General features: G+C 42.6%; 5 protein-coding genes across 16 annotated transcripts; 3 read left to right on the forward strand and 2 right to left on the reverse strand.

Annotated features, from left to right (window-relative positions):
• Positions 1-49: 49 nt before the first annotated feature.
• LOC124203711 (actin-related protein 2/3 complex subunit 3-like) lies at positions 50-1,106 on the reverse strand. Its single transcript, XM_046600499.1, has 3 exons — positions 836-1,106; positions 363-732; positions 50-296 (listed from the first exon to the last, which is right to left on the reverse strand). Exons 1-3 carry the CDS (start codon positions 839-841, stop codon positions 139-141), a joined length of 534 nt encoding a protein of 177 aa, XP_046456455.1. The 5' UTR covers positions 842-1,106; the 3' UTR covers positions 50-138.
• On the forward strand, positions 1,028-13,288 carry LOC124203699. Of its 9 annotated transcripts, none has more exons than XM_046600473.1 (12): positions 1,028-1,092; positions 4,416-5,032; positions 5,101-5,182; positions 5,395-5,495; positions 9,391-9,628; positions 9,690-10,113; positions 10,282-10,451; positions 10,610-10,851; positions 10,922-11,228; positions 11,520-11,711; positions 11,792-12,150; positions 12,217-13,288. In XM_046600473.1, the coding sequence occupies exons 3-12, from the start codon at positions 5,126-5,128 to the stop codon at positions 12,467-12,469; spliced, it is 2,343 nt and encodes a 780-aa protein (XP_046456429.1). In that variant the 5' UTR covers positions 1,028-1,092; positions 4,416-5,032; positions 5,101-5,125; the 3' UTR covers positions 12,470-13,288. The 9 variants fall into 9 exon arrangements, with proteins under 9 accessions (XP_046456429.1, XP_046456432.1, XP_046456433.1 ...); XM_046600476.1 differs by having other exon boundaries at positions 10,285-10,451; XM_046600477.1 differs by having other exon boundaries at positions 9,690-10,110; positions 10,285-10,451.
• LOC124203709 (vacuolar protein sorting-associated protein 33A-like) lies at positions 1,384-3,656 on the forward strand. Of its 2 annotated transcripts, XM_046600496.1 has the most exons (9): positions 1,384-1,612; positions 1,691-1,824; positions 1,884-2,077; positions 2,139-2,226; positions 2,290-2,394; positions 2,462-2,756; positions 2,829-2,955; positions 3,018-3,187; positions 3,263-3,656. In XM_046600496.1, exons 3-8 carry the CDS (start codon positions 1,968-1,970, stop codon positions 3,082-3,084), a joined length of 792 nt encoding a protein of 263 aa, XP_046456452.1. In that variant the 5' UTR covers positions 1,384-1,612; positions 1,691-1,824; positions 1,884-1,967; the 3' UTR covers positions 3,085-3,187; positions 3,263-3,656. The 2 variants fall into 2 exon arrangements, with proteins under 2 accessions (XP_046456452.1, XP_046456453.1); XM_046600497.1 differs by having other exon boundaries at positions 1,480-1,824; positions 3,018-3,178.
• A 432-nt stretch (positions 13,289-13,720) lies between the features above and the next one.
• Positions 13,721-17,128, forward strand: LOC124203705 (serine/arginine repetitive matrix protein 2-like). 2 transcript variants are annotated; one of them, XM_046600488.1, is made up of 7 exons: positions 13,721-13,839; positions 13,949-14,141; positions 14,217-15,738; positions 15,820-15,917; positions 15,982-16,090; positions 16,180-16,332; positions 17,015-17,128. In XM_046600488.1, exons 2-7 carry the CDS (start codon positions 13,953-13,955, stop codon positions 17,122-17,124), a joined length of 2,181 nt encoding a protein of 726 aa, XP_046456444.1. In that variant the 5' UTR covers positions 13,721-13,839; positions 13,949-13,952; the 3' UTR covers positions 17,125-17,128. The 2 variants fall into 2 exon arrangements, with proteins under 2 accessions (XP_046456444.1, XP_046456445.1); XM_046600489.1 differs by having other exon boundaries at positions 16,183-16,332.
• A 400-nt stretch (positions 17,129-17,528) lies between these two features.
• Positions 17,529-19,030, reverse strand: LOC124203708 (beta-1,3-galactosyltransferase 5-like). 2 transcript variants are annotated; one of them, XM_046600494.1, is made up of 5 exons: positions 18,851-19,030; positions 18,743-18,766; positions 18,337-18,682; positions 18,070-18,270; positions 17,529-18,014 (listed from the first exon to the last, which is right to left on the reverse strand). In XM_046600494.1, exons 1-5 carry the CDS (start codon positions 18,945-18,947, stop codon positions 17,576-17,578), a joined length of 1,107 nt encoding a protein of 368 aa, XP_046456450.1. In that variant the 5' UTR covers positions 18,948-19,030; the 3' UTR covers positions 17,529-17,575. The 2 variants fall into 2 exon arrangements, with proteins under 2 accessions (XP_046456450.1, XP_046456449.1); XM_046600493.1 differs by having other exon boundaries at positions 18,743-18,787.
• Between the last annotated feature and the right edge of the window lie 368 nt (positions 19,031-19,398).

The raw sequence follows: 19,398 nt of genomic DNA on the forward strand, positions 1-19,398 counted from the left end.
TGTTGTGTTTTTTTCTTATTGGTACAGGCAATAATATTAATGCTAAAAATAAAACTTGAACAAATTAGATTTATTTGATCAACCCATGTTGCACGTAATTAACGGAAAGATAAACGTAAGGATAAACGCAATGACTTCTTACATCCCAGGAGCTGATAATGACTTGTCCATGAACTTCTTTTTAGCAAAGCAGAGCCAAAATTTGGAAGGCTTTCCATCTTCTGTGCAGAAAACTTTATCTACCAGTCTTAAACCCATCTCTTGCCTGGCTTGCGTCAGATACTGCCTCAACAAATCTATTTAAAAAGCAACAGAAATGTTATCAGATGAGAAAAAGCATGTTTTTACAACTGCTACTCTACCTGCTTCATGCTGGCTGGTAGGTTTAGCATATACAGAGTTGAGCGGGAAACCAGGTTCCCCAGGAATGTCAAACTTTGATATTGCCAAGGTATACATCTCGTTCTGAGCTGTATTCTTGTTTGAACACTTTTGGAGCTTCTTTAGGCACTCTGTGATGTAGAGTGTAAGGTAGATCAGGAGTCTGTCTGCTTCGCTTTTGACTTCATATGTGCGGAAGAAGACATTTGCCTTGAAGTAGTACAATGCCTCATCCAGGACATCTGACTCCCCCATTTCTTTGGGAGCTGGCCCTCGGAACTGGGTTTTCAACGGCAAAATGGCCATATTCCCAACGACTTGGGGTGGGTTCAAAAACTGGGAATGATAAGCCTGTTGAAATCAGAAACAACACAATTGTCAGGCACAACACAAACCAACGTATTCTGCACTTTTCAAAAATCCGAAAAATACGACATCTGATAAACAAACTTACCGGCATTTCTGTGGAAAAAAATATGTGCGAATTGACAGCTCAAAAAGAAAAAAAAACACTGAGCCGGCTGATATTGCTCAATATTGAAAACAAGAAATTGTTGTGGTGGAAAAGGAAACCCAGCCCCTTCCTCAAAGATACTATAGTGACTTAGATATCGGCCGACGAAAGGCCGATACGATTACGTATCGATCATGTTGTAATGTCTATCGATTGTTATGCAGCCATTCGGTCGTGAATTGAGCTACACAAAAAAGGTAAGTTTTTTTGCAGCTGTTTTTTTATCTTGAATGCATTGATTTGGCTTGCTAGTCACGTATCACACGCCCGTCTGTGGTTGTGGTTATTCAGATAGAGTCTTGCCACTGTATTATTATCGACCAACGACTCACTCGTTTTCATTTGTTGCAACTCTAGCCAGGCTGTCGTCCTGGTTAGCTCAGAGGCGCCCATTTTTTTGTGTGTTGTTGTTGCCATCGTCGAACAAACTAAAAATAGATTCTCTTCATCACTTGCACATTTGATGTTTACACGTCATCCCTGTTTTGTTGGTACGGTTATCCCTGAGGGTAGTACTTGTACTACCAGAAGGCATTAAAGTAAATGCGGGTGTGTGTGTGTGGAGGGGGGGGGGGTGTGGGGGAGGTACGCTGTTCTGGGCCAGGCTTCCAGAACCTTTAATTCAGAATCAGAATAAATTTATAGAAAACTAAACTACTGCATCGATTTTCTTCAAACTTTTTGTGTACACTTACAGTAATTTATCTCAGCGCTTAGGTAAGTTTCGATTCATTTGGTAATACTAAATTTTATTAATTTTTATGCGGATTTAGTCATTAGCTTTTTGTGACTTAGGACAACCACAAAATCCATTAGGTTGTCTGTTGACAGTCTGTTGATGTCTTGTTCAGTAAAAATAAATTTCGTCAACAGTTTTGTTATTGTTACAGGATATTGTTTCTCTTTTAGAGAAGTTCAGTGGAACAAAGGTATTTTGATGTGTGCTATTCCATTTAAGAAATGTACGTAAATTCATCAATTTTGCTAGGCAATATTTTGGGATGAACAACTCACTGGCCCCATTGGTTTGGTGGCAGAATACAGTTTTCTTAAGGAACTAGATGTTGTAAAAATGTTCCAGTTAAAACCTGGGCGCTTGCCTTCCATATCTGTTAAAAATATACTGTTCATCACAAGACCTGAAGTTGAGCTGATAGATTTTATTGCCGATAACTTGCACAGGTATGAATAATCTACATATTTTAACTTTAAATAGTCAACAATAAGTTGATTTACATTTCAGCGAAGAAAGCCAAGGACATTCTGCTAGTAAGGAATATCAGTTAATTTTTGTCTCCCGACAAAGTGCAGTATGTGAACAGCGGCTCAAGGTTGGTTAAAGTTACTTAAATCAGCGAAGAAGAAATTGTTGACATAATTATTACTTCATTTAGGACAAAGGAGTGTATGGAACTCTTACTTCTATTGATGAACTGCCTGTTGATTTTTTCCCACTAGATAGTGATGTCATTTCAATGGAACTCGATAATGTTTTCAAGGTATTTATTTATGAGCCAAACTTTGAAAGGGATTGCTTGTCATCAACTTCTTCAAATTTATTCTCAGGATTTATATGTTGACAATGAAATCAGCTCCTTACACCAAATGGCTCATGGGTTAATGTCCCTCCAAAGTTTATATGGCATTTTCCCCAACGTTGTGGGTAAGGGGCGCCATGCCCGTAACTTATTCGAATTGATGACTCGAATGCGACGTGATATTGGGGTAGACTGTGATCCCCCCATGTCTCCGTTGTTCGACACTCTCATGATCATTGATTGGACTGTAGATTTGATAACTCCTTTTGTCACTCAGTTGACCTATGAGGGTCTTATCGACGAATTCTATGGAATAAAACATAGTAAGAAAGTATTGTTAGCTTCTGAGTAAAACAATTATTTTACTTGCATTTTGTGGTTTCATTGTTATTTAGATACAGTCAAGTTTCCAGGAGAAAATTTTCAAGCCTCATCACATGCGGGCCAGTCACCTCGCTCTGATGGTAGCTCTGTTAAATCTGTTGTTCTAAACTCGGCCGAAGAGCTTTACGCTGATTTGAGGTGAAATTTTGAATCAGACAAATTTTGCTTCCGACAGTTTTAAAAGTTATTTATTTTCGCAGGGACAAGAACTTTTCAGCCGTGGGTACTGCACTCAGTCACAAAGCTAAAGCTATTTCAGCTCAGTAGCCTGGATAACGCCATTGTTGCATTTGGAGGTGTTAAGGTTTCTGCATTCGCACGCGATAGTGGAGAAATATTCCTAGACTCCTTCGATGATTCGGTAATCATGGTAAGTTTAAACTCAATAAGATTTCTCAAGCAGTTTTTTTCATCGGGATTTTTTTTTCTTGTGTATTCTCTTTAGATCAACCCGGATATACCTGATGAAAGGGAGCTGAGGGAGTGGCTTAAAGACAATCAGTAAACAAATCCTTTTTTACTGATTGTCTGAAGATCTTAATTACTTGACGTCCTTAAACATCGACTGCAGCTAATTGCCTCCATCTTTTTTCTCGAATTGTTGCCTCCATCTGTTTCCCTGAATTGTTGCCTTGCCTCAAACTTTTTTCCTAAAATATGGCTACGATCTTGTAACCTGAACTGTTGCCTCGATGTTGTAACCTCAACTGTTGCCTTTTTACCTCAGCCCTTGTGATGGAGAAATTGGGCCACTGTCTGAGTTTAACTCAAGAATTTACATTGTTTATTATTTTATTTCGTAAATGATACAGAAAAAAAATCAAGGAAATTACAATAAACACAAATTACGAAATTCCTACATTTTAATTGTTTTGAAAATATAAGCAAAAGCTTTTAACTGATATCTTGCCCGTTAATACCCGAGGGCGAACCTGGAAGGGTCTTGTATTTTGCCCATATATCGCCTCGAGAGAATGTGACTCTTTCAATGTCTTAAAATTTGCATAAAATCAGCATGGATGGACCATAACATTCCCGACCTTGAGGGCATCTTCCTGCCTCGTGTACCAACAATTTTCCTGGGTCGTTTTCTTTGTGGGAGGGGGGTGTTGACAAGCATGCCGGCGATTTGCTGCGTAGTAACAATCCGATCCAGTTGTTGTGATTCTCTTGTTTTCACGCTATTGTACGCAGGCACACAAGCCGTGGGGGGTAGTTGAACGAAAAAGAGACGCATGGCGAATTTCGATGCCCGTAAGAGGAGATACAAAAACCCACTCTGAGTCGTGAACGAAATCTTTACCCTCTGTGATGATGTCAGCATCTCTCGAACCTTCTTCCACGTCTGATGAAATGTACGAATTGACGAAATAATCAAAAAAAGGAGCGGTTGTTGAATGGCGGCCACAAAGTGTCGGATGCCTTCGTCATCTCATTTGTGGATATCACGCAAAAGGCAATTTGATATTGGCAGCATTCCGCAGCTGATGTCGAAATTCAATCCCAGTTGGATTTCAGTGGGGATGTGGATCTACGTCGTAGTTTTGATTCATTCATGATTCTCGTCGATTAATCCTATTTTCTTTTTTGCTTTCCAGGTTTTGATTTGTCTAGTCGTGCAACGTTGGGTCCCGCCTGTGCACGCTGAAAGGGCGGCCTCCTCGAGTCTGCGTCCCATCGATCCGGAAGAGAACGATGCCACGTATCCCCACGGTGTATTACTGCACGCGACCCAAAGTGAATCAGGTCCAGTAACGGACGGATAGTGTGTCGGTGCGGATCGCTCCCCCCAAGAAGAAAACCTGCTTCGTCCTGTTTTTCAAGCAAAGCGGCCAAAAGGAACTGGTCTGCTGTTGTTGAATTCGTTTCTCTTTTTTTGCAAATGCTCAGCCTAAAGCTCGTTTCGACTCACTGTTTGAAACAGCCGTAGATTGGGTCCACCAAACATTCGACCGCCAAAAAACTGATTTTTTGAAATAGTGTCGATATTCTAGAAAATTATTTGTTCAACTCCAAAAAAAAAAGAGCAAAAATGTGTCGTGATCGTGATATGGCGTGTGCCGGCTGAAAGTTGCCACCCTGCAGACTCTCGACTGAACCCCATTTGAGAAACACAAATTCATCAGAAATTCTTTTGGAGAAAAAATCTTCACAAATTACGCAATCATCTTTTTACAAGTGCCTCAACCCTGGCCGACAACCTGGAGCGATTTGAGTAAGTAGTCATTTGAATCAAAAATTTTTGTTACAAGGTTTTAACAATCTTTTTGGGTATTTTTGCAGTTGGGAGGAGAGCAGTGCGCCCTATATGATGAGACGACGAACGTCCCTCGAACCCTACGATATCGACAATGTCTCATCACAGGTACATACGGCGACAAAATGATGGCCTAGAGATTAAAAATAAGTTTTCAAGAATCCATTGAGAAATCATGGCGGTTTGCGTCACAGAAAAGCTAAAAACCTATAGGGGGTTTACTTCCATCCTGAAATAAAGATGGTGGTTGCTGCCCTTTGTGCGTGTGTTCTTCAATTTTTAATGACGTTTTTTGTCTCTCTTTGATATATTTATCGCAGGCTTTGAATGAAAGTTACCAAGACGACCAGGAGACAACTAACAATGGCCCTACATTGCAGCCAGATTCTAAGAGGACCTCCTGTATTCCCATAAGTCATCAGTAAGTGACATTTTGTCATCTCGTTACATGGGGTTCTTTCTGTCTGTGTGTGGGGGGTTGTTTGGGCTTTGGTTAGGATCCCCTGGGAAGAAGGGAGTTGAACCCAAAGTGTCATTTGACTCTGTTTGTTTCTGCGGATTTTCTGCCTGCGTCGTCGGAAAAAAAGATGTTGACGTCTTGTTGGTTTTTGGCAGACGAGCCAGCGGAATGTTGGGAAAAACCAGAAAGAACTAGAAATCCAGACTCCTCTGTGGCACGTGCGTTCGCAGTTGTCTAAAATATTTTCCTTTTAAATTCCAGTAATAAAAAAAAAAGTCTTTGGCGAACTGCAGGTCGGAGATTTGCTAAATAATTGACATCCTGCCAGCTGAAAGGAGAAGAAATTTCTTTTTTCTTTCTCCCCTTTTTCCGTTAGTAAACATGACGTTAGTTAACGGAGATTTCTTCTTTCTTCTTTGAAAGATTCTCTCCGGCGTGTCTCAGCTGGAGGTAAACAACTCGGTTGTTTTTGCCAATCACGGCCGATCCAACAGACACACAAAAAACCCTGCGCAATGCCTCCCTTTGCCTCCGAGTGTATTTCGAGCTTGGATTGAACGTTGCCAAAAAAGTAGTAGTAAAGATAAAAAGATTACATCTTTCTACTTTTATTTTTAATGCCAATCATCTTGTTTTCTTCTTTCTTTTCTTTTTGATGTCTTTACGTGTGTAAACTGGGTATTTCCCACAAATGGCCAAGGATTTTATTTTTGCTTCTTCTTCCTGTTATTCTCGACGTAGTTGTTGATGACCTACTTTTTTGTTTTCTTTTTTCCCCACTTCACACACACACACACCCAAAAAGACTCTGGGGGGGTTGGTGTGCGGCACGTAGACACCGTGTCAATTCAAAGCAAAAGAGGTGGTAATATTAAAAGAAACTAACCCAAGCGTGCGTTGTTCGATTAAAACAACTGACAGGACAGGAGGGGGGTTGTTGTTGTTCTGGGCCTCAGTCGCCAACCCATTTCCAACCGCACCACATTGTTGTTGATTATTGCGTCTAGGCGAGTGCTTCTTTTATTTGTTTATCACGACAATTTATCGGTTGTATAGTAGTAGTAGGTGTCGTTGTGCGAGATATCCGCCACGTTGGATTGCGTCACACCCATCAGTTATCGAGTTTTGTGCGCACTATATAATACGTCCTTAATTTTTTGTTTCATGGCTCGTTTCGTGAATAAGACCGGCATTATACCGAGAGTCATTAATTGCTAGAGAGGGTTGGTTATATAGGACTAGGAGCTCCAATTGTCGTTAACGCAGTGGGGAGAAAAAAGGGAATTCGTGTGTGTGTGTGGCAAGGCCAACTTATTTGATATACTGTGTGGAGTTATCACGAGAGCGCGGGAGCCAACGAAACATCAATGCAGCCAATCATAAAAGAATGGCCGCGACTTTTGCGAAGGTAAAGTCTCGTTTCCTTTTCTTTTATTATTATATGCTCCAGTCAAGGCCGATTGCCCAACAGTGTAAGGAACCAACAGCCCCCAACATGACTGTTCCCTTGTTGAATCGAAATTTAGCTCGCATGCTAAATTGAGACGACCGAAATCTTTTTATTTTTAAGGTTTTAGATTTCTCCTATTGGGATTCCTTTTTTTTTTGAGCTCGTCTGGATCGAGTCACGTGGATCGTGATCAGAGACCGGCGGACCACGCCATTCCTCCCTCCCTCCTCGTCTATTGTCTAGCCTGTAACGAATTCAAATCTAGTTTCAAATCCCTGTGTAGCTTTAGCCCCCCTTCTTTTTCACGATTATGTATCGGGAGTGGATAGTGAGTGCTCTTATACCATCTCGTCACGTTGGTTAAAAGCAAAGAATAATGATTTATTTAACTGATAATCCAACTGGAGTGGATTGAAATGTGTGTGTGTGTCTCGTTCTGGGCTCGTTCCATCGAACGGCCCACGGGTGAGCGTCTCGTATCGATCGGTTCTTCTTCTTCCCCGTACGACACGTCCTTTGTTCCCGCGTGAACGGCTGGCGGGAGTTGGCCAGGATATACCTTGATCGAAAAAGTCGTTCGTTCCTTTTTTTTGTACGAAAATGCAAAAGTTCTAGTTTCTTTTTTCTTTTTTGAACGATTGCCAATCTTGTCTCTTTTCCTGTCTGTCCCGCGTGCGCGCACCGGTTGGTTCATCGGGGAGGGGGGGGACGGAAATCTTTTCTTGCCTCGGGAGACTAATGGATGAACGCCCTAGATTCGTGCAAAAAAAGGAGTTTCCGTCCTGATTGATGAAAGGAAGCGATCCTAGTAGATCATTCATATATACTCCCGGACCAACGGCCAGTGAGAGAGAAAATTTCCTTTTCCACTTTGAACGAGGTCGATCGATAACGTCGGTCGTCTTTTGCGGGACCGGTCTGTGCCGAAATAAAAAAGAAACGGGAGTAAGGGGGTTGCACGTTTTTCTCTGCCATCACCAACTGCTTGTTGCTATGCTCGCTATGCTCTCCGTGCCGAAAACGGACAAGTACACAAAGGATGAAAAACCCCCCTTCCTGAAAATGTGATGCGTGTGTGTGGAAACGGTCCCGAAGAATGTTCTATTGGCGTTATCGATCCTTACTCCCGGAGTATACTCCCGTCTTGTTCTTTGTCTCCCTTCTCTCACTCTTCCTATATCCTATATTTATATATATAAGCCACTGGATGACTGGCTGATGTGTGTAGGAGAAGAGAGACGACTGTTAATGGCTCCTCTCACTTTCTATGGCCCATCTCACGTTCGCCATTCAGCCAGTCCCCAACGTTGGGTCGCTTTGAATGTCAATGACCAAGGAAGTGGACAGGGTGGGTGGGGGATTATTGATGAAATGAAGGGAGGGATGACAAATAATTGAATCCGCACAATATCGTCGGCGGCCTCGTCGTTTGGTTTCCCAGAAGAAAAACAACAAAAACAATTTGACACTCAAGGACGATCGTAATCTTTCATTTCCTGAATTGATTTCGTCTCTTGCGTGTGTGTGTGTGTGTGGTGTTTTATTTGGTCCAAAAATGAAATGATCTGAAACACGTACATGGAATGGTGGGTTGATTTTTTATTAACTAGTTAATGATTCCGGATTGTGTAGTGACGTCACCACAAGTGGCCATGAAGTTTGCGTTCACGAGAGAACACCCTCTCACGACACGGTCTGTTGGTGGCGTGCGTGATGATAAGTTTTTCAACAACACGCCGCCGAGTTGAATGAATGGGAGAGAGAAAGGAAAGTTGTTGGAATTATATTTATTAATCAATTGTTTATTTCCATTCTATTTGAAATTATGATTCTTTATACCGAAATCCGGCAAGCGTCAGCAGCCGTGGGGGCTAATTGGAATTGCATGCTCACGATTTCACCTTCGGAGGAGTCGGTTCTACTTTATAAGAATGTGATACTCCTCCCCTCTAAGTCGGAAAACAATCGCTCCAGGGAGGGATCACTAGGATCATTGTACATAAAAGTTTCGCCATCCATCAGTGAATATGACAACCGACCTGTAATAAGTGACGCGAGTTCACTGACTGACGAACCCGAATCGATAAATTCTAAAAAGAGTTGAGAGAGTCAAAATGGTTTCGCCAAAAATGTGTCGATCCTGCTCCATGGTGGCTCCTCCCCTTTTTGTGGACTACGTGACGGCGAGTTGTAAAGAAAAGGGGCGGAGTTGACTTTGGCACAAAGTGGGCTGGCCTTCAGCCTTTTGTGTCGATGTCTGTGTGTTTGTGTTTGTATAAAGGCGTTGGGCTGAGCCGTGCCCAACGTCAAACGGAGACTAGGAACGCGGATGAGATCTCGTGCTGTTTTGTGTTGTTTCAATTTCACACCGAGAGTCATGGCTTACGTTTGCGGAATGAATTACAGTGCGCCCGTACATTGTTCGTCGGCCGGACACCCGTGGGGTGGAGGATTGGACGACGATTCGACCGACGACCGGAATGACTATGCCCCGTGGAATGACAGGAACGAAGAAGAAGACCTGGTGGTGGCCAGCACCGTCAGCGTCCAGGATGAAAGCGATTTCGACCCAATGGCTTCCATCACAGTACAAATGTCAATTTGGAAGGAATTATCAGCCGGACAGCCGTCAGATGAGAATCAGGTAAGGAAAAATCAAATCAATCAAATAAGTTTTTTAATAATTTATTTTAAATCATTAACAGAGCTGGACCAATGATGCAACACTTTGCTGGCGACGTTATCCTTTCGCCGTCGAGGACGAAATTTCGTCGCCCATATCTTATGGCTCACCAGCCACTTATCCGATGGTTCCGGATGAAGAAGTTGAATTAGTTTCTGCCGACACGGAACGTTCGGAGCACGAAGAGCGCCGGATTCTGGAGCGTTTCGCCAGCTTCCCCAGTGGCAACAAGAGCAGACCCGTCTCGATACTGCTGGGCGGTGGGTGCGGCGGCACGCCCAAGGGCGGCCGGCGACGCAATAAGCGAAAAGGTTGCGATAGTCCACGCTCATCCGCCGAAGATAAAAATAATACCGTCAAACCCGAAGCAACTACCCCGGATATTCTTCCGGCTGGCGAACTCCCCATCATCGATCCCTTCGCCGAAAAGTGCAGCAATAGCGGTAGTACGTATTATAACTATTATAACTCGATTGTCCTTGGTTGCCGGCCGCCTTTTTGTTTTCTTTTGGCTTCTGATGCCAAAAGAAATGAAATAGTTTTCGCCCGTTGTTTATTTTCTTTTCTGACAGCTCATTTCTATAAACAAATGCATTTTTTCGCTTTGTGCCCAGCAGGTCAAGGGCAATTTCGGCAACAGCTCTGCTTTGACTTGATGCAATTACAAGACAAAGAGGAAGAGGAACACGTCAACGGCCAAGACGCTGACGGACAGGGCAACGAGCCAGTTACTAGCCACGGAATGAGACCGGCCAGAGGATGGGCTTCCTTGAACATTCTCCCGGTATGACCTTGTTTATTATTATTATTATGGACTCTCTCTCGTCGTCCGTCTTAGTCTTATTTTCAAATTGTCCAGCAGTAGTTTCCTCCTTTTGTTCTTGCCACCAAGTTTATAGTCTTTCTTCTTGTCCGTCTTCTCTGTGTTTGTTTGTTATCCAGGACGAAGACGATGAGGACGTGACTGTTTCGCCGCGCGTCCTGTCACCCGAGATGGATGAGCCGGCCGGATCCTTTCATGTGCGGGGCTTTCACGGCCGTTGCAAAGAACCTCAAGAGAAGCGGACCGCTTTCATCGCCCTGGGTAACCTCAATAATTTGCGCAGTCCCAATCGCAACCTTGCCGGCTCCGACGAACATCCAGCAACACTCCGGGCCAGACAACTTGTCCAGCAAATTCACAGGTATAAAATTAAATTTGTTGTGTTTGTTTTTTTCAAAAATGGAATTAATCAATAAAATGATCTTTGACAGTTTAAAGCAGAAAGTCAAATTGTACGAGGACGCTTTCGAGCAGCGCTACGGATACCGGCCGTCTCACCACCAGAAGATGGACGACCGCAACACCAAGCGAGTGCTGACCGAGCTGGCCCGCACCCGCAAAGAGTTGAAGCAACTCAAGGAGCGCTACCATTTGGTGGAGCCGGTCGAGATATCGGAGACGAGAGATCCAGCCGGCACTACCACCACCGCCACCTTCTTCACCACCAAGGAGAGGCCATCGGCACCACCCTGTGCCACTACGCCTTCCGTCGAAGAAACGGTGCTCGAAGTCCAAGAGGTGAGAGAGTTGTTCTCTATTTTAATTGTTGGTTGATTGCAACCCCCCGGGGGGGAGGTGTCGTCTGACTGGGCAGACTATAGATTCAAATTACCGATTGTAATTTTGTTTTGTTTTTCTGCCCTGTTGGCATCAATGAAAAACGTAACTGGCAAGTGACGGATAGACTTGTAAGGCGTGACTTCCGGACGCCGTTAAAAATTAACGACCGTCTCTTAATTAGCGCCAGACACTCGAGACGTTTATCGTTTCTACGAGTTGATTCATTCAAATGTTTTGTTGTTTTGACAGCATCTGACCAGCAACCGACAATTGGCCGGACGATTGGAAGCCATTGACAAATTAACCGCCAAGCAAGTGCTCGATGAGAAATTGGCTGTTCAACGAGCTCTGCTCTACGTCGAGTCGCTACACGGTCGGCCAGCTTCGTACAGACACAAGGATCTGTTGAGACCGCTCTACGATCGCTATAGAATCCTAAAGGTATACATATCATTTTATTTCCCCTCCATTTCAATGGAATGAAAACATTTGATGTTAACTTGATCTTATTATTATTTCAGCGAATGGTGGTGAGGTCTGGTCTGTCGCGTTCCAAAGAAGAAGTCTGCGATTTGGCTCCGATTCTCGAATACGAGACCCTGGAATTGTATGAAACTCGGCCCGGTGGATTGGGACACCGACACTCTGCTCCCGCCACTCCATCGCTGGAATCGATGGAAGAAACGGATCCCCGCACTGCCGCTGCATCCACCAGCCGCCAGCGTCATCTGGGCATGACTCCCATGACGCCCATCACGGGCGTGGAATTACGCAAAGAAAATGGTTTAGCCTCCTGGAACTCTGACGATCCTATGCTCCTGATGTGGAAACGCCAAAAGATCTCACTCAACATCGACGAAAACCTGCACGCCCTGCCATTGTACGTTCATTTTCTTTTAAATAATTGAGAGAAATTCCAGTCGACTAAACTTTGATGTTTGAACAGGAACCAACTGATGGATCAATTGCGTCACGTCCGCGAAGAGAAACGTCGATTGAGACGAACCATTCGCGATTTAGAAGCCGACATGCTGCGCCAGCAGTGCCCAGCACCACCCAGATACTCGTCGTCTGCTGGCAACGACGAGGATGTCGACGGACATTTGGAGCCCGTTTATGCTCAGTATCGCCATGCCCGGGCCAAGTTGCGCCTTCTCGAAGCTTTGGTAGCCAAACACGACGGCAGTGCCACCTTATAACTTTTAAGATTATTATCTCCCCCCCTCCCACTCATACCAAAAAAACTGCCGGGAATTGAAACTCCCATCTTGTCCTTTCTGCAAAATTTTTGGGACTTTGGTTAACTCGAAACAAAGAAGAAAAAGAGAAAACTTTTAATTGCTGCCAATGGATATAGACCGGCTGTTGCAACTTTTGTTAATTTTGTGAGAGCTGTGAAGGAAACAAATTATCGGCCCCGGTATTAATTAAATACCGTTGGACGGAAGAAGAAGAAATAACGTAATTTTCGTATTTAAATAGATGATGCTAATTGCGAATTTAAAAAAAAAAGACGGATATTTAGTTACTTGAATCTCTGCGGACGGAAAAATAACCTTTTCGCCAGATTCGTGATTTAGATTTGTTGTTGCTCTGTTTGTGCTGTACTATCAAAATGCGGAATCGTGTCTCTAGCTATTTTGAGATAAAAGCAAAAGAAATAATAACCCCGAGTTCAATCGAGAGAGATCTGCGTACAAACAAATATTAAAGATCCTCTCCTCTGTTCTCTCTCTTTGTTTGCCGTTTTGACTGTTTATACAACAAAAAACAGAAAACCTTAACACACACACACACACTACATACACAGAGTTATTACGTACAGTTTAAAAATATACTGCTGCATAACTTATCTCTTGTATCAACTCGAATCTCACTTGAATATATATATCATCTGTGTGTGCAAACATTTGGTGCGAGGTCCACACACATGCAGAGCCCTGGAAAAAAATTGTTTTGATATATATCATCTGTAGGTCTCGTGTGTATCCCTGAATATACGATAACTATATACAGTCGAGTCGTTGAACTGGTTTTCATTTTCCTTGGCGTCGTTAATAGCCATTGTTAATTGATAAAAACGAGAGTCTGAGTGGCAAAACAGCTTCCTCGAAATACCATTTAGGTTTTGATGGTGAATTTTGATATGTCTGCTTCCTCAATTTTTTAAAAGACTAGAATTGAGGCTGTCAATAATCTGATCGAGATCTGTGTTAATTGCGTTCGATCCGATATCCGTCGGGGGCCATTGAACGTCTGAATGATGACTTCCTCCATCAGCCACTCGTAAGAAGTAATTATAGTTCGTCGATCTTGCACGAGTATGTATAAATATATTTAGAAAAAAGGAGTGCGCCAAGTCTTTTTATATAAATTCGTCATTTTGTAATCGGAAAACGCGGGGAATTTCATCATTGCGGCGCAATAGGAACGAGCAAGAAGAGGCTTCGTCAAATTTGTGTGAGTAGTTTTGACAAAAGCTTGGGCTTACTGCTTTTTCTTCTCTTCCTCCTCAGACTGTTTTTGTTGCCCTCATTTCGATTGATTTGCTGGCACTTTCTCGTCCCCAGTAAGTCTTATTTCACGTTACACTGCACTACTGAATGAACACATTTGCGAATTTTGCATGTAAAAAAGTGATCATCTTACTCAACTTGTAAAGTTTTGTGTGCTTTCAGTGAAATGAGATCTGCCAGTCAGCAACAAGGAGGAGGCTCCATTATGTCGAGAAACAATAAAGAAGACGACGAAGATGAGCTGGAAGCTTTGCGTTTGGCTGCCCTCGAAAGTTTGAGGGCAAAGGGACTTCCTCCACCTGTTGTGTTGCAAGGCCAGCGTTTGTCACCCAAACACAATGTTTGCAGCAGCGCAGTAAGTCTGGCTTCTCAAGCCCTTTTCCACGCACCTAGTACATTGATCTCACATACTAAATTTTATTCTGAATAGGTTTTTCAGCGTCATTTTGGCAATCAAAATTTGATAGCCATCATTCCAGTAGAGAACAATTCTGCAAGTTCCTCACCTTACCAGAATTCATCTCCTCATCACCCTCCATCACTTGATTCGAAACCTCCACCCATGAGGAATAATTCATCGAGACCCCCTCCTTTGAAGAACCCTCCAACCACCAGTTTGGTTTCACACAATAGTCCTGTGGAGGAGAAAAGATCGAATAAATTTAGTCGTTTTGAAGACTCTGACAGTGATGAGAGTGATGATGTCGAAATGTCTTTTGCCAAGTCAGAAAGTGAAGAAGAAGAGTTTGTGATTGAAGAAGGTGATGCAGAAGACTTGATTATTGAAGTAGAGGATGAAATCATTGAAGAAATAGAAGAAGAATCGAATGGAGCAACTGAGCTCTCTCCAGCTGTTGCCACCATACCAGAAGATAGAGTGAACGTTGCCACCTCTGGCGTGAAGCCTAGCGAGAAATCTGCTAGCCCTTCCGGTCAAATTAGTACTCCAACGCCTCCTGTTAAGATTACGATGACAGATTCCACTAAAGAGGGTCATGCATCGCGAGATGTCAGACATTTTGAAAGTAATCGGAAAACTGATACGGGAGAATTTGCTAGGCGATCCCCCCAATTAAGTTCTTCGGCAACTAGATCTCCTCCTAATGCACATTCTCGTCGGCGGTCTCCTCCCAGGCAACAAAGGAGCCCTCAGAGAATGCAAAAATCCTCACCAAGACCTCACAGGTCTCCTCCAAGATCCCAAAGATCTCCCGTAAGAGTCCAGCGATCACCGGTGAGAATCCAACGATCTCCATCAAGAGTGCAAAGATCTCCCCTTAGGGTCCAGAGATCTCCTCCAAGGGTTCAGAGGTCTCCACTCAGGAGGTCGCCATTGAGATCCTCAGATCGGGACAAGCCAAAAGACAGAGGAACCAGCAAGACCAGCAGCGGTTCTGATCGTTCCGGACCTGAAGAGAATAGAAGAGCCGATAAAAAGCGAGTCAACACATCTGTGGATTCCGTTCGATCGTCAGAGCAGCGTCGAACAAGCGACAAGTCTCGTTCTCCAACGTGCGAGAGGAAGCCATTGTTGAAAAGGTCACCTCCGCGTTCGGTTTCCAACGATTCCCGGGATTCTCGAAAGCTCGTCACGCCTTCGCTGACCGAAACGGAACGTGATCGACTCGAGTCACGCAAGCGTAAATTTGAAACGGCTCCCGACCAAGACTCGTCTGTCAAAAAGGAAGGAAAGATTCGACTGCGGACGGAAATAAATCGCAAGACACCGCCAGTGCAGCTGAAGCGCAGAGAAGAGAAACTGACCAAGAAACCCGATGCAGTGGTCGAACAGATTCAAGTGAGGAGGGATGAGCCGATTTCTTCGGTGCCGGACAAGACGGACGAAGAAGATGTCGACAGGAAATCATCCAAGAAAAATAAACGGTCCTCGAAGAAATCGAAAGATAAGAACCGTAATGGTAAAACTCTTTCTGGCAGCGATGGAGATAACGGTAATTTATTTTTTTTTCTCTTTTCGATAAGTTAATCCTTGACTAAATATTTGTATTTTGTTTTACCTTCGTATTTTGCAGCACCTGTAAAACCTCTTAGCAACAAAAGTAGTGAGACATCTGACGCACATCTCGACTTACGAGCAGAACTCCAGAGAAGAAGGGGTCATCGCTATGAAGTAACTTTTAATTGTTTTAAAATTTAAATGGAATTTCTTAATTGAAATAAATTGATTTTGATAGGAGGACGAGGAACCACGGAGTCGCACGCCGGAAACGCGTCGGATATTGGTTTTGAATTCACCTCCGACATCGACCGCCTCAGCAGCTCCTCCCAAACTGCCAACCGAACGTAATTGAATTAAAATTCCTCCCTCGATCGGTTGCTTGTTGTGAATGCATCGCTTAAGTGTGTGAATCAAATCTTGTGTGTTGAAACAGCAGCGAGCGGCGTTCTGTCGAAGCATCAACGGCTCGTTTCAGAAGGCCAATCTAAGCCGGGCACGTCGTCGTCGTCCGGCTCGTTGCCGAAAAGAAACGGCAGGGTCAAACTGAAACGTACCCTACTGGCCACTCCGATCGAGATCGATCAAGGTATATGCTTGAAAACGTTTTAATCATTTTATCACAGAGTATAAACATCACATCACAGGTCTTCTTGTGTGCAACGAAAAACGCGAGATTCACGTTATACTTGCGGACCAAATTGTTTTTTATTTTTAAATCTATATTTCTTTTTCTTTCTTTTTTTCTTTTTTAAGTATTGTGTCGATTTTTAACGTCAATGGCGGCCAAAAAAATGTCTATAACTTTTTTTTAAAGCTCAAGCATAGTTTCACGTGCCCCATTCTTGTTTTTCTCATCATTTTGACCGATGGATTGAAAGCAATCGCCCATTTTGATTCTTTCCTTTTTTCTAAGTGCTATACGTTTTTGACTGTGATAGAACCACTTGATTTTTTTTCTCTTTCATTTGCTATTTACCGGAGAAGGAAAGTTATATATAATAATATATATATATTTGTATATGGGGGGTAAAGATAGTAACTGGACTGGGTGCAGGGTTCCTTATTTTTATTTGCTGCTTTAAACATCAACGAAACTTCAATTTGATTTGTGTAGCCAAAACTTTTTTTTTTTGACTTGGGGATTGTTATGACGATTTTTTTTTCTTCTTTTCTTTTTAAATCCCATTTTTTCCAAACCCACACACACGAAACACACACACACAAAAACAACCGGGGTATCTTTTGTATGTAAACCGAATTATGTGTAGGACCAGAGACTGATCCCTTAGAAGATCGCATCCGACTGATCCGGGCACAGAACGAGCTGATTCGCAAGCGACAACGGGAGATTGAAGCTGACAAATTGCAGTATGCTTGATTGTTTAAAAAAACAAAAATTAAACTTCAATTCTCCTAAAAAATAATTAAAAAAAAAAAAAAAAAAAAAAAATTGAGAAACAAACAAAACAGTAGTTTGATCACGCTATACAAAGTTGAATGCTTAACATTTATCATTTTGAAGTCAATCTGTATATTTATTCATTGGAAATTTATTCTCTACCAATTTTTGTTTCCTTTTTCCCCTTTTTGTCTCTTTCGGAATTTTTTTTGTGTGTGTCTCTCTTACAGTTTAAATAGTTTCAAGTTGTAGTGCCCTGAAAAATGCGTCTTCGTAGAATACAATTTCAAGTGCCTCCTTCCTCCCAACTAAAACAAAAGTTGCGTCTCGTTTCTTTAGCCCTGCCCCACGGTTGTTTTTTGACGTTTTGATTTAATACGATCGTCTCAAATACATTTATATTGAAATATTTGTCAAATGTGTTGTTTAATTATTTGATTTGCGAAATTGCCAGTTTTTCACGTCGTAATCGGCAGCACTTGAAAATGAGACAAGCTCCTAATAAAAACGAAATAAAGAAACAAATGGCCAGCGGCAAATGGGCGGATGGGCACATTAGTGAAGGGTCGTTGACACTCTGCCAGATGGATCTGAGTTCATTTGGACTCAAGCCATGCGAAGTGATCAGATGTCGGTACACACACGGATCCACTGGAAGCGTTCGGAAACCAAACGACGTGTTGTCCTCCGGGATGACATTAGCCGCTTTCGCCACGATGCCCGTCAGGTAAACATCTTCGAAATGGAAATACGGGACTTGCAGAGCTTTGTCGAATAAAACAGGCACTAACGGTCCGCTAATTACGTAACCTCCCCCGCTTACGTAATTCGGGTAATATTTTGAGTCGTACATAAATTCTGGCACGTACCTATATACCAATGTTTTTTAATAAGTTCAATTTCTCAAGTGGTTATTCATTATACCATTTACTGCGGCTATTTCTGACAGGTGTGTGGCGACGAAAGAGTGATCCTGCGATTAAATCTTTGCGATCCAGGACTCGTGAGAGATAGTCGGAGAGTTGTCGAATATTGACGAACATGTCGTCATCCGTCTTGAGGACAAAAGTCGCTTGTTGGCAATAATGTTTCACCCATTTCAACATCATCACCGATTTCAGTGTCCTGTCGTCAATTCAAATCAATTAAATTGATTGGTAAATATTTTTTTTAAATTTATATTTGACTAACAAATTTAAATAAGAATCGATGAAACCTTCTTGAATGATGTCGCCATGCTTGTTGCTCTCAATCAGTGTCTCACGCTGCATGACGTCATTCATTACCCGGCCGAGTAGAAAAACTGTGCGGATGTCAAAAGGTACGGAATGATCTTTTTGCATCCACGTGTCACGTATAGCCTGGCGAAGGTTGTCGTTGGCAACGGCTGAGCACACAACGATTACAATAAGAGGTTTCTCATTTGACACATTTGTATTGCAGATGTTGACGTTGTTAATGACAGCTGTTTCATTTTCCGGCACAATGTAATCTCTCAAGTTACGACTCGAGTTGACGCTCCATGGAAACTTGGGATCTGTCAAGTCGCAATTTTATAAATTTATTGTGTCTCTTTTGATCACACGGAAATTGTCACCTGGCGTAGTATTGATGATTGGCTCTAAGTTCAAGTTAACATTCCCAAAACAAATAACAGCTGAGAGTTAGCAAAGAAAAACTATTCAAATCAAAAAGTTTTGCTCACCATTTTTAGGAATGGTGTAACTGTATGTCAAGAGAATTAGAAAGCAAATTGCACCAAATAATAGAACGAGAAGCCTCAACTTTTTTAACTTTCCCATCGGCTCTTATTAGACACGTGATTTTCGAGCAGCGTTTTCCAATTATACATCTGCCCCAGAAACCCAAAAGCTCGAGACTGTGTTAAAATTGACCATTTCGTGTGCACTGAGCTTGACTATAGCAGATAACGTGCTGTGGAAATCAAGATAAAAATAGAACAGAGATATAACCGTAGGGCCAGGTATACGACAACAAGGGAATAATAATTTTTATTTCATTACTTCATTAGATATTCGAAATACATTTTTACATCCAACATAAAAGAGGGATATTATGCGCAATTTTTCTGTTGATTAATTGGACTTGAGTATATGACGTCACACTTTCCTGAATCTTTGAGGGGGGGGGGGTTACCGGTTACCTGTCTTATCAAAGATGGGAGGTAGGTGATGATGGTTTGGTTGCATCTTTTGCAAGGAAAGGTTTATGGGTGGTGGGGTATTATTTAAA

This window comes from Daphnia pulex, chromosome 10 (genome assembly GCF_021134715.1).
Source record: "Daphnia pulex isolate KAP4 chromosome 10, ASM2113471v1".
In the NCBI taxonomy this organism is placed as follows: domain Eukaryota; kingdom Metazoa; phylum Arthropoda; class Branchiopoda; order Diplostraca; family Daphniidae; genus Daphnia; species Daphnia pulex.

What these genes read in the sequence shown, in the direction of transcription:
- LOC124203711 (XM_046600499.1), bottom strand. An exon ending in TACCAGCCAGCATGAAGCAG is followed by an intron (nt 297 to 362) that starts GTAGAGTAGCAG and finishes CTTTTTAAATAG; the next exon opens with ATTTGTTGAGGCAGTATCTG.
- LOC124203709 (XM_046600496.1), top strand. Translation starts at nt 1,968, where the DNA reads ATGTTCCAGTTAAAACCTGGGCGCTTGCCTTCCATATCTGTTAAAAAT. An exon ending in TATGTGAACAGCGGCTCAAG is followed by an intron (nt 2,227 to 2,289) that starts GTTGGTTAAAGT and finishes TACTTCATTTAG; the next exon opens with GACAAAGGAGTGTATGGAAC. An exon ending in GAGCTTTACGCTGATTTGAG is followed by an intron (nt 2,956 to 3,017) that starts GTGAAATTTTGA and finishes TTATTTTCGCAG; the next exon opens with GGACAAGAACTTTTCAGCCG.
- LOC124203699 (XM_046600473.1), top strand. Translation starts at nt 5,126, where the DNA reads ATGATGAGACGACGAACGTCCCTCGAACCCTACGATATCGACAATGTC. An exon ending in TGTATTCCCATAAGTCATCA is followed by an intron (nt 5,496 to 9,390) that starts GTAAGTGACATT and finishes AATGAATTACAG; the next exon opens with TGCGCCCGTACATTGTTCGT. An exon ending in AAAGTGCAGCAATAGCGGTA is followed by an intron (nt 10,114 to 10,281) that starts GTACGTATTATA and finishes CTTTGTGCCCAG; the next exon opens with CAGGTCAAGGGCAATTTCGG.
- LOC124203705 (XM_046600488.1), top strand. Translation starts at nt 13,953, where the DNA reads ATGAGATCTGCCAGTCAGCAACAAGGAGGAGGCTCCATTATGTCGAGA. An exon ending in ACAATGTTTGCAGCAGCGCA is followed by an intron (nt 14,142 to 14,216) that starts GTAAGTCTGGCT and finishes TATTCTGAATAG; the next exon opens with GTTTTTCAGCGTCATTTTGG. An exon ending in TGGCAGCGATGGAGATAACG is followed by an intron (nt 15,739 to 15,819) that starts GTAATTTATTTT and finishes CGTATTTTGCAG; the next exon opens with CACCTGTAAAACCTCTTAGC.
- LOC124203708 (XM_046600493.1), bottom strand. Translation starts at nt 18,947, where the DNA reads ATGGGAAAGTTAAAAAAGTTGAGGCTTCTCGTTCTATTATTTGGTGCA. An exon ending in AATCATCAATACTACGCCAG is followed by an intron (nt 18,683 to 18,742) that starts GTGACAATTTCC and finishes GCGACTTGACAG; the next exon opens with ATCCCAAGTTTCCATGGAGC. An exon ending in AGAAATAGCCGCAGTAAATG is followed by an intron (nt 18,015 to 18,069) that starts GTATAATGAATA and finishes ATTGGTATATAG; the next exon opens with GTACGTGCCAGAATTTATGT.